The sequence below is a fragment of the Sphaeramia orbicularis genome, chromosome 7 (assembly GCF_902148855.1).
Source record: "Sphaeramia orbicularis chromosome 7, fSphaOr1.1, whole genome shotgun sequence".
Classification (NCBI taxonomy): Eukaryota; Metazoa; Chordata; class Actinopteri; order Kurtiformes; family Apogonidae; genus Sphaeramia; species Sphaeramia orbicularis.
The window spans coordinates 21,674,849-21,688,318 of NC_043963.1; the positions used below are offsets into that span (position 1 = coordinate 21,674,849).

The 13,470-nt window shown below is 36.8% G+C and overlaps 1 protein-coding gene across 1 annotated transcript in view; it reads right to left on the reverse strand.

Moving 5' to 3' along the window:
• Positions 1 to 9,043: 9,043 nt before the first annotated feature.
• Positions 9,044 to 13,470, reverse strand: part of atp9a (ATPase phospholipid transporting 9A) — a 30,878-nt gene continuing 26,451 nt past the window's right edge. The window contains exons 27-28 of the mRNA XM_030139001.1: positions 12,701 to 12,904; positions 9,044 to 10,813 (exon numbers count right to left, since the gene is read on the reverse strand). Of these exons, the coding sequence (XP_029994861.1) occupies positions 10,677 to 10,813; positions 12,701 to 12,904 (341 nt within the window). The 3' untranslated portion in view covers positions 9,044 to 10,676. The remainder of the gene's footprint in view (positions 10,814 to 12,700; positions 12,905 to 13,470) is intronic.

Sequence of the window (13,470 nt, forward strand, 5' to 3'; positions counted from 1 at the left end):
GCACGCGTTGTGCGCTGTTGGACTGAAGCGCAGCACCCTGTCTCTACCCAAACACCAACATCCCAAACATCTGTGACAGAACAACTGACACCAGGCTTAAAATAACTGAATCAATTGAAAATCAAATGGGTTGATTACCAGATAATCACAACACTTCAGCAGTACCTTGATCCATCGACCTCATGGTGTGGTACTGTGCCAGCCTCCAAGTCTCTCTAAACATCTGGAGAAAAAGTGAAAAAGCAAATAAAAAATTAAAAAAAAAAAACAGAAGAAAAATTATTCTCCTCTGATAATCATAGCAGAAGAGACTCTCTTTGGTTTAAAAATGGTGAAACGAGATTTTTAAAAAAAATAGGAAAAAGTTTCAAAAAGTTGAAGACTGCGACACAGCAGCGACGCGCAAACTCCTTTTCTGTTCAAAAACATGCAGTCGTATCAGCTTCACCAAAGGTTCTGGTATGAAGTCTCCCTTCCTAGAGCTCTATAAGGATTACTTAAGTATCAAGAGCGGCTTCCTTCCCCGCTCTGGGTGTTTATAATGGTCCAATGCTGTAAAATAACGGGATTCCCTCAGTGTTTCCTCCTGTTTGTGCGCCTTTGCCATGGAAACCTGGAGCCGGTCCATGTTGGAGACTCTGGGCTTTCCTGCAAAGCCCCACACTCAGGAATCCATGACGTCTCCAGCTCCTGCGCCAAAGCATTTCTGCGGCTTCTCTCAGACAGTAGCACACAAGAACTTCATTGTGGAACACTGTAGGAGAGGGAGAGAAAAAATGAAAAATTGTACAAGTCTGATTACAGTATACACCATGAAATTTACTTAACACACTTTACCAGACTGTTCTGTCTAGAAATCCAGTCTTTCTTTGGATTTGTAACATGGTTTTAAACCAAACAACTCTAAAAATGTAGTCTTCAGCTGAACATCATTCAACATTTTCTATTTATAAACAGTGAGAATAGAGAATTCCATTGTCCCCAATGAGAGAAGCTACTATCTACTTCCTAATGGAAATCTGCTGCATCTTTCTCATTTGATTTTGATTTGGAAAAAAAAAAATGCTTAACAACCACTGTATGAGTACAACAGCCATGAGAACATGTTCATAGTGAAAAAGGACATCTGTAGGAACATGAGTCCTAAACACTTAGAGCAGGGGTGTCAAACTCATTTCAGTTCAGGGGCCACATTCAACTAAATTAGATCTGCAGTGGGCCAAACCAGTAAAATAATAACATAAGAATATATAAATAACGTCAACTCCAAACTTTTCTCTATGTTTAAGAGCGAAAAAAGTTCATTTGCATTATGAAAAGGTTTACATCTACAAACTATCCTTTCAAACAATGTGAGTAACATGAACAAACTGAAAAAATAAGTGTAATTTTAACAATATTCTGCCTCAGTTTAACATTTACACATGTACATTAGAACATACAGATCACAGTGGATCTACAAACACACAAAACATTTAATAACAGGCAGAATCTTGTTAAAATTGTACTTACTTCTCATGAGACATTTCAGGTTCATATTTGTTCAGGTTATTTAATTTTTTTTGTGAAATTATACTTTGTTTTAGTGTAAATACATGAAAATATTTACATTTACAAAGAGAAAAATTTGGAGTTGTCATTATTTATAAGTTATTATGATCGTATTTTACTGGTCCTGCCCACTTGAGATTGAATTGGTGTGAATGTGGAACCTGAACTAAAAGGATTGTTAATTTTTAGTGTAAATTAGTGTAATTTTTGCATTTCACAAATTCATCCCAAGGGCTGGATGTTTGACACCTGTGATTTAGATGAATGAATGAATGAATGAATCCCTCCTATAGTAACAGTGTCTCCTCCTGTTTGCCATTGAATTCATAATCTAAACTGTGCTCACCTTTTGAAAACTATATTCTTAAGGAAAACCACAATCTATTCTAATCTCTGCTGAAGTTGTCATGAGTCAAGACATGACACAGGAGCTTGTTAAAGTGATCATACTCACATTGTGGCATGAACTTAACATAACCAAAGAATGTGAGTAAAACATGACCGGCACCAACTGAGCTTAAATCTGATCCACCAGGCACAGACTTAGCCGGACAATGGCCTCTTACAAAAAGCAATAGAGAGATGTTTAATCAGGAAACCAGTCATGAAAGAAATCCAAGAAACCTTTTTTTTTTACTACACCAAATCTTTTGCAGAAGAATAATAAAACACCTTGAACAATCTATGTAATTGATTCTGTTTTTGTTCCTAATGTTCCTTTTACACCATACTATATTTTTGTGAAATACTGGACAGTTTTGGCTTGTCAGACTCCAAAAATGTTAGACATTTATGAATAAACTGCAAAGACTTCATAGATATTCTTGTTTGTTCACATCATTAGCTTTGCATAGCAGCAGCTATTCTTCTGGGATCATAAATAATACACTATATCAATATATCACTATATGTAAATGCTGTTTTGCACTATATCGTACTGTACTGAAGTGTACTGTTTTGTAATGTACTGTATTACACTGTCTTGCTCTGTACTGCACTTATTCCACTGTATTGCTTTGTATGCACGGATCATTGTTTATTATATTATTATTTATTAAGTGGGGGCTACGGACGAAAATTAGCACTGACGCTAACTCCGGCATATTTACATGTTTATACTGAAATGGAATGTATAAATGTGCATTAATGTGCACTGTCCTGCCTAAATAAAGATACATGCATACATACACTACAAACAAAAAATTAAGGATATTTCTTTCTTTTCTTTTTTTTTTGTCATTTTTGCCATTTGTAACTAAAACTGTCTGGTCATTAAAGAAATGTCTTTCAATTCAATTCACACAGAAAAAAGTAAAAAGCTCTGTGCAAGAATCCCAACTGAAAAAAAAAGCCCAAAAATTAAAAATATTCTTAACTTTTTGTTTGTAGTGTACATACATACATACATACAATCGATGATGATCAAACAGGTTAATAATAGCTCTAACAAGCAGAATTCCCATAAAGAATAACCAGTGACAAGGGTTTTACATGGTTTTCACCTTGATTTACACAGTGGTTTACTCTGAAATGTAAAGTATGTGAACTGTGTTGAAATATTTTAACCATCGATTACACTGCTCTACAAGTCAAATGCTTCCAGAATAAAAGTAGTGAAATTATACCACATGTGAGTCACTGATAAAGAAAAATCAAGTCAAAAATACTGGTTGGCTGATGTTTCCAAGATACAGTCTTGGATCATAATGTGAAATTTGAGAATTAACAAGAAAATGGGTTTTACTCCAAAGGAATATTAGTCTCAGAGCTACCAGATCTACTTCAAAACACTGTCTGCACCTTATAATACATTCATCTTACAGGTTCTATCTAGTGGAAGATTTATAAATGTGTTGTAAAAATGTACATAAACCAACATACAGTCACAGAAAAAATTATTAGACCACCCTTGTTTTCTTCAATTTCTTGTTCATTTTAATGCCTGGTACAACTAAAGGTACATGTTTGGACAAATATAACATTAACAACAAAAATAGCTCATAAAAGTTTAATTTCAGAGCTGATATCTAACCATTTTCCATATTTTCTTGATAATAACCAAAATCACTTCAGTTTTTACATCAATATCTATGGCATTGTACTGACAAAAACAGTGCTTTTAAGCATTCCATGTTTTCTTTTCTGTCTGTTTTAGTCACATGATACACACAGGAGTTAGTATTTGTTTGCATAACCATTGTTTTTGATGACTACAAGAGATGGTCTAATATTTTTTTCCATGACTGTATATGTGTAATAACACTTTATCATGTCCCCTCCTCCTTTTTAGCATGATTGCACCTAAATGTTGTTTTAATGCAGGGGTGTCAAACTCATGTTAGTTCAGGGGCCACATTCAGCTAAATTTGATCTGCAGTGGGCCAAACAAGTAAAATAATAACATAAATATATAAATAATGTCAACTCCAAACTTTTCTCTATGTTTTAGAGTGAAAAAAGTAAATTTACATTATGAAAAGGTTTACATCTACAAACTACCCTTTTGAAAAGATGTGAATAACATGAACAAACTGAAAAAAATAAGTGTAATTTTAACAATATTCTGCCTCAGTTTATCATTTACACATGTACATTATAACTTACAGATCACAGTGGATCTACAAATACACAAAACATTTAATAACAGGTGGAATCTTGTTAAAATCGTACTTCTCTTAAGACATTTCAGGTTGTTCGTATTTGTTCAGGTTATTCGCATTTTTTGCAAAATTATACTTTGTTTTAGTATAAATACATAAAAATATTTACATTTACAAAAACAAAAAATTGGAGTTGTCATTATTTATGTTATCATGATAACTAGCGACATTGTACCCATGGTGCCATTGTACAATACCATGATGCCCTCCTGTGGTGCAACAGCAGTATTGCACCCAAACGCCCTCCCGTGCAGCAACATCGATCGGACGGACACCGGATGGACACAAAATGTGCATTATAGTAGGATATTTTATTGAATCCTGCCCACTTGAGATTGAATTGTTCTGAATGTGGAACCTGAACTAAAAGGATTGTTAATATCTTAGTGTAATTTTTGCATTTCACACATTCATCCTAAGGGCCGGACTGGACCCTTTGGCGGGCCGGATTTGGCCCCCGGGCCACATGTTTGACACCTATGTTTTAATGTGTTTTGTTTAAATGTTTGTGTTTTTAGTCTATCTATCTATCTATCTATCTATCTATCTATCTATCTATCTATCTATCTATCTATGTATCTATCATATACCTTGAAAACATCAGCAAACCAGCACTTTTGTCATTTATTTTCCAGTTAATCTTATTAAAATACGTAACATTTAGCACATTTAATCTCCGGGGCAAAAAATTGTAGACCGGTGTTACATGAAGAACATATCGAATAAGTCCTTAGAGTAATATGAAGAAAAACATAAAGTCAAAGTAAAAGCTCCATCTGAGCCCAAGAATGAGATGTCTTCACTAAGCATTCTGCACGGCCTCAGGGACTGATCTAGTGCTGACATCAGTCCTGACAGACCCAAGGCCATTCATAGGAAAATGTGTGTACTTGAAAGAGGGGAGGGGGTGAGGGGGGTAATCAGAGGATCTGTTTTGGATTCAGACATGGATTAGTATGAGTGAGAGAGCTGGTGTTGGACTGTTGGGTGAACACGGTGACTGTGAGTGTCTGTAAAGCTCAGTGCCCGGAGCATACGTTCTAGGGGTGACCGTCCAGCCTTGTCTACCAGATGTAAATTCCTCCACTGTTACGGAACTCTTATGCAACTCAAATTATGAATGAGTAAATGAGCAGGGCACACGCTTAAGAAAGGAAAACTGCCTGTGTCCAGACGGCCGAGTTTGCACTTCCGTTTTTTTTTTTTTTCACCCAAAGAGCTCGCTTTTTCCAAGTTCATGCAGTATTTTCCATCACTGTAAAACAGCTCATTGAGGTAAAGTTGTCTGGGTTAGAGCACTGCCTGCTTCGAGTTTTCCAAGTGTAACATACGCGACTGAGCTTTTAAATCCAAGCAGTGGAACTTTGATATGGAAATGGCACATTGTATTGCGTCTCACTGAAAGCTTTCCGAGGAAATTCAGAGGGCAAAGGGACGCACGGCCTCCATTTAGGTCTTTGGATTTGCTCTTTAATTCCAGTTCCATTTTATTTTCTATTTTCAGTTCTTTTTCTAAGTAAAGTATTGACTTATTAACACTTGGAGTAAAACATCCAGTAAGTGATTTCTTGGCTGCCTTTAAGAGGGCTTGAGTGTATCCCAGCATGCATTTAGGGAACAGGTGGTGACCATAGTACCATAACTAAACTGATTTTTTAAGATTAAATGATTTTTATGACTCATTTCATGATTGTTCTAACATTATGAAGCTATAATAATTAACCCTTTCATGCATGAATTATGAGAACCTTAATCAAGATTTTTTTCTTGAGTGTTTTTATTCTTCTTTAGACATGAAAAAAAGAATGCAATTGATTTTTTTTTTTTTTATGAACCTGTTTTTCATGCAGTTCCAAAAATGTCCACTCAGCTGGACACCATGCGTTTAATTTTGGAAGCAAAGAAACATGTATTTACTGATATAATGTGTGAAAACTATGAAATAAAAACATTTTTAATGCTGCTAATCTGCTGTTTTCTCATATTTTAACATACTCTAACACTAGTCATTACTCACTTCATGGAGATATTATGCAAAATAATAAAAAAAACTTTTAATTGCTGTTTAATAACAATAACAAGGAATTAATTTACACTCAAACATGTTACTGCAGATCAAGTTTATCTAGAACAGCAAATTTACAGTAATGGTATGAATTTCAGTGTTTAGGATGATGCATAAGTGTCCACTGTTTTGGCTGATATGGAACTAAAACAACAAAATACATGAATATATAAGAGAGCAGCTGGAGAAAAGCTGTCCACTGTAGTGACCACTATGCATGAAAGGGTTAATCCAAGGAGTGATACATAAATACTCAAAGTAGGGTAGTTGCTTTTTTCCTCAAACTATTCAGGAATTTGTTGATTACTTCTAAATGACGTTGCAGCCTAATCAAACTGGCCCATGTTCCATATCAGTAGATGTTACACAAGCAGCCCTGTAGCTGCTGAAACCACCACTGACAGAGTTTTAGTTTGGGCAGTGCTGGCATATCATTGTGCAATAAGGAATCTTGTTTCCTTCCTGCCACAACTTAAGATCCATGGAAAACATTGCCCCCTTTTTCCGAACTGTGTGAACTAATACGTTCCATCAACATGGAAACTACATACATCCACTCTGGATGAAACCTGCTCATTATGTAATAGGATTCTGATCAATACTCAAATGTTTGTAGAAAGAATTCAAGTGTCTTAAGTCCAGTGGAAAGTGGTGGACTAGCTCATGGATTTTTCCTTGAGCTAGTACAGCATTATGAAATCCCATGAAACAATACCACCACCCCCCCCTTGCCGACACTACTTTCTGTCTGGTCCAGGTTTCCGATTCCATCCTACAGTTTTTCCATAACTTTGACATGTCTCTGTATTTATTAACAGCAGAGACCGCATGCAAATAAATCAGTATTTGCTAGACAAAGCGAAACGGAACAAATTTATTGAGCATTTAATCTTCAAGAAAAGCCTAATCCTATCATCACAACTAAAGAACAAATTCAACAACCGGCTGCATCCCAGTACAAACAATAACAATTCATCTCTTGTTACACCAGTTTCTGTTGCTGCAAGGAAAAATGTATTTAATCCACGCAGTCTTTAAGTGATTCGAGTGGTTTCGTTGGCTTGTTTTGGGGAGGCGTTAACCAGTGTCATTAGAGATCACAGGGAGAGGCAGGGAAACACATTCACAGCTCTTCTTTAACAGTTGTGGGTGCTAAGACAAATCAAAGCATTCCAAACCCACAGAGCTATAAATAGCGCCAGAGGAGGGTGTGTGTGTTCATGCTTTGCCATATTTCTGTGAGGGGCCTGTCATAGCCGAAATCCAGTGTTTACCCAGAGCAATAACAAAGTATAGTAAACAATTCATCTGCACTCGCTTGCTCATTATCTGGTGTCAGTCCAAATCATTCATCATGTGTTTTGAGGTTTCTGTTATTTCAAAACAGGCCACTGCATCGAAGCAGAGGAGCATCGTGTGGCATATGCAAATCAGAGTCACTGCCACTGAGTTCATTTGACCTTTATCTAGTTGGGTGTGACCTAAAAGCAGGGCTGACCCCAGACCCTGAACTGTGCAGCAGCAGCAGCAGCAGCAGTTCAGGGTAGTTCAGGAAATTGGCAAAGGCCCCACGACCTTGTTGATGTGGTCTCCTTGGCCTGAGGGTCGGCTGTGGATCCCACATGGTTCCATGCTATCGCTCGTCTCAACCACTCACAGTCAGGAGCCTGTGGTGTATTCTGTAGCACATTCATGGTAGTTTTCAGTTCCATTGGGAGCAGTGTGTAAGATATTTCCAAGCTGGAAACAAAGTCTTGTCTTGAAGCGCCAAAGATAAAAATGCATCGACCTTGTGATAATTACCATGGATTTGTTACGTAAGCTACCTCTTTTAAAGGCAGAAAATCCAAACCTAGTAAAATGCAAAGTAAATTTCAGAATTTGCTTTGACTCTGATTGGATTGTGGATTTGGCAGTGACCCAGCTGGCTTTGAGAAAACAGGAAAGACCGTGAATGTTAAGGTTAGCAGGCAGCTCTGTTGATTCTGGAGTGGAATTTCAGTTTTCATGGGACTGATTAAGTTAAATGGTTTCTTTTAATGGTATAACTTGCGCATTTGGGCAGTGGAACAAGAAGAAAAAAAAAAAAGTTGGACATACGCTGGAGTTTTAATTTGAACATGCAGTGCTGAGGTGCTTGCCTGCATGTTAAGAAAAAATAAAAAAGGGAGGTTTTTATAGAGAATTTCATCCAACTAAAACCATCTCTGGGCTGTAACTTTGTGTAAGCTTCAACGCTTTTATAACTTGTAACTTCACATGGGTAATTAACAAAATCCCTCTTAAAACATAGACTCAGTGTGGACATGAAAAATAAATGAAGAAATGTTTTCCATTCAGACTTTTAGTGTAAAGGCTCATAGATTTTGAACAAAAATCATACTATTTTCTGTTTAGTCTGCCATTATTCTTCAGTCTAAGTTTGGGATGTGTGTATTCTGGGAGTTACTAGATGAGCGTAGGAGTAATAACAGTGGCTTCAGGCTTCAGGGACTCCCTCCTCTGGTGAGAGAGTGCCAAACATCCTGGTTCCTCCTCCTGTTTGTATGTCCTGTTTAAGTCACACCTCATCACTCACTGTACTGGAACACAACCAGAAAAACCATAATTATTTTTACATACAAACTATACATGCTCAGCTCCAACTCAACTTAAGTACCTGAAGATTTACAGATGAAGTGGAAATCACTGTGGTTTTTCATCATAATATGCACACAACTTCATTTTTTTAAACTTTAAAATCATACAAAATAATTAATTACACCAATAAAAGAAAACACCATGAGATTTATTAATCATCACAATATTGATATGAACACAATTCTCCCTTTTTTTCTGCTCATTTGAGTGCAATCAATAGCATTAAATTAAAAAGTTAATAAATAAATAAAAACAGGTCTTTTACACACAACCAAATCCTTTAGTTTTTTTTTTTTTTTTTCATCGTTTATGTTTTGTAATTATATTAGAACATAAAAAATATAATAATCAATTGTACAAAACATAATAATGTGCAAACAGGTTAAATTCAGTGAGGATTGAAGTTTTTAGCTTAACATATCAGACAAATGAGGAGCATTACTTATGGCACCCTGGACGCTCAGTTTGACACTTGGGTCACATGATCAAAGTGCCCATTGTTCCGAGTTGAAATCATTCTGTGGTAAGTGATAATGGGTTTTTGTTAATCGCAAGTTATTTACAGTATCTTCATCACCACACCACTACTGAAATGAAATACGAGAAGTGAACAAACAGTATCAGTACCAGTTTTTTTTCTCAATGTGCAGTAATACTTATTAACACTATTCACACTGTATCTGCGGAGTAGTGATTTGTTCCCTTTTTTCTTTCGCAGCTAAATGTAGAGGTTAGTAAGAGTGAGAAGTGAAAGGTGGGTGGGGTGGGGGGTGGGGGACAGCTGGAGGCCGGTCACTGGGGTATTTTCAGTTATGGCTTTAGGTCACTGTTACAGTGAGTCATCATGCAATGCTAAAGCATGGCCAGCGCTGGCCTGTGGAGCAGCCACATGAAGGGCTGCACATTCCCCAGTGGACGCGGAGCCCGTCGGGAACCCCGGCTCCAGACCCGGATGCAAATAACCAACACTCCTCTGTGGCTGTTTTGACCGCGCTCCACAAACACTAACAACTTAACCATTCAGGGTCCTTTACAAAGACACGACGACAGATTTAACATCAGACACCACAGGTCATGCTAAAATAAACAACCACACCACCTCCTCCGTGTTGGGCTGTAGCATCACTGTGACGCATAAACAAATATACAAACTTGTAGACATGTGTTTTATGCAAAGTCTGGCCAGTAAACTTTTTTTAAACTTTATAATTCTCAAAATGCGTTTAGAAGTAACTGTTCGGGGAAAGTGTGAATCAAGTCCTGAGTGAGAATGTCAGTATTTAACAATAAAAATAGCTGCGAGTGGAAATGAGAGAAAAGTTAGCAACACTTAACTAAAAATGAGTCAGATGTATTCCTTCCAGTTATTTTCTTGTGTTCACTTCAGAATTTTTTTTTTTTTTTTTTTTTTTAAATACTGCATCATTTTTTAATCAAGTGTTAGTCAAGTTATTACACTACTTGGTTGTTTTTTTTTCCCAGTGCTGACAATAAATAAAACCAGGTCATTTTTTGCTGTGTGTGGACGTGACATTGTCTTCAGTTAGTCTTTGCATTAAACACACACAGTGCACAAACACACACTCCTCTCAGTAAAACGACCCGTACCCGACATGTTTCTGTCACATTTCCAAGCAAAACCTTTCAGGACAAATTAAAGGGGATGAATCCAGGTGTGATTCTCTGGTCTAACTGCAGGCTGTGCTGGGTGAAAACAGGAACATGTTTCTGTAAACAAAGTGGAGGATTCCTGCTGCCGTCTACGAGGTCAGCTTGGAGTAGCTGGGCGGGGAGAAGCGTCTCCGCAGGTACTTGAGGATGTAAAGTGGGAGACAGCTCACCAACGTGATGACCGTCACCTTCCACAGGAACGAGACCGTGGTGATGAAATACACATCTGGAAGAAACAAAAGGACAGGGTGAGGCTGTGGGATACCGACACAAACCCCTGCAATGATCTAAGTTCATTAACCCTCCAGAGGCCGGACATACACTAAAAATAAATACTGTTGAAATAGATCATTGAATTGTAGCTTTCTTTGTTTAATATAAGTTACTGACCACACATTGTACAGATGTTGATACAGTGACAATGCTACATCAATAAATATGAATCATATGAAATATGAAAACCTACTGTTCATCTGTTGTCATTCTAAAAATAAATATTTAACATTAAAGTTATAATTATGTTGATTTATTATGAGCATTTATAATCGTGTATAAGAAACAATAAAAGAACACTAATATCAATAAAAAACATAATTTAAAATACCCTCATAAAATTTAAAACATGTAACTCAAACACACATTGCATAAAACATGGGTAATAAAGAAAAAGAAAAGTACATTTTATCTGAAATTTCATTTTGTTTTAGTTCCTGTTGCATTGTTTAAAAAAAAAAAAAAAACATTTTAATATTTGCTTCAGTTAACCCTTAATTATAAAACAGTCACCAGCAACCAAAAGCATCTATTGATTTAAAATGTTTAATAACTTTTGAACCACTAATCCTATCAATACATGTAAATAATTCAGGGAAAATGCCGTTTCATCAGATATGACCTAGTTCAGAGGCTCCATAGAAAACAGGGACACACCATAATCTTATAAATACTTTGCTGAAAAAGTCACTTTTTCTTCAGTTCTCTCTGTTTTTAATGTAATAACATTTGTATTTCCTCTGAGCTTTTATGACCATCAACACGCTTAGGGAGTTGAATATGGGAAAACAACCTGATTTTCACTGAAAAATGCAAATGCAAAGGACAATATTACAATAAATGGTAATAAATCACCTGGGAAAGGTTACATGTAGAGGGAAGTCACCACAAAAATAGCTGTAGCTTTTTAAGGGTTAACAAAATAAAAAAAAACAAATTCTCTACTAACTTTTGTTTATGTTTTAATTTTAGTTACCTATAATGACCCTAAGTGGTATCTGGAAACAGACCAATAAAACGTGTTGTCCAAGCATCAGCATAACAGCCCTTTAAGTCTATTCCAGTCTGACATCAAGAGGGAGGAACAGTGTCAAAAAAAAGACTACACTTGACCACATGCCAGTCATGATCGCCGGTGGTCAAGATCGTAGGCTGAAAATGGAACTCCACGCCCCACATAAAGCTGAAAATAAAGACTTGGAAAGCTCCGGTTAGAGCGCTCTGTATGTCACATGTCTAAATATGGCACAGCTAAATCTATTTTTTAGACAGTACAAGTAAATAAACCTTCAATAGCCTGGTAACACGTAGGCAGTAATGAGGGTAACACAAACCCCAACAATGCTCTTCATGTTGTTTATGTTTCAGAATAATGGTGAATGTGTTCTTATTTAACTCCTTGGAGAACAGTATTTCTTTGGGCAGTTCTTTCTACCAAATACCCTATTTGCGCTATAAACATAACATCCCTGGCAGCCAGTGGTAACAGGAAAGTGACATGACAGTTGGCATTTCCTCTTTGATGCTAGGGTATTCCTGAGCCACGTCTACAACAGGACAATTTGTCACTGTGCTGACCTTTAACCTTCCTAATATCCAGCACACCCCAGCTTATTGTACACCAGAGGCATTATATGAATGAGCAGGTCTCCCTTATTGTGGAATGATGACGTACTATTTCAAGGTCGTCCAAAGCACAACAACATCAATCAAGCTACAGTGAAACGAACGAGGAATGCATCTGTTTTCTTGTCTTTATGAAACACAATGCAGCAGACTCAGAGTCAGCTTAATGCAGTTGCAATATGTGTTTTGCGTGCATGTGTTTGGGCTCGCTCACCTATGAACTCATGCAGGAAGACGAGCGAGGCGATGTAGCAGGCCAAGCTCAGCAGCTCAGCAACTATTATGAGCCAATGCCACGTCTGAATGGTCAGGGCCACCATCAGCAGCTCGGTCAGGATCAGAGAGGTGAAGGAAATGGCCACGATGTGCACAAATTCCGAGTCGAAGAGCAGCAGCGCTCCGTACATGATGATGCTTCCTATAAATGAAGGAGACCACAACCTGAGACTGAGAACTACCCTAAAAAAATAATTTAAAAGGAACTCAGTTATTTGATTAAGGCTGGACCTGGATGATACAGAGAAAAATACAAATCTGACTTTTTTGGTATTCACGAATGATTGGATGATTCACAAATCAATAATAAAAACTTTTTTGCTTAATTGCTCCGAGTGAGTTCATGCTTTGGTTTCAGGTGCAGTTATAGGATTTTTGTGCTTGTTTTTGTTTTTTGTACATATATGTTGGAAAAATACGGTGTAAGACTCAGAATTTTTCTATCAATATAGCTCTAAATGACTTTTTACAAACTTTATAAAGCACTCTAACACTGTTCTGCACAAAACCAAACCATTCCCACATCATGGAGGTTATGATTTTTTGGCATGACATCAGGCTGTATCTATATTTCTATAGGCTTGTAGAATATGTAGATTCATATATATGTGCGTATTCATATGAGTATGAGTATGTATATAGTGTATGCATATAGATTTTTAATCACAGCAGTTTAACACAACTCTGTATGTTTTTAATTACTTAATT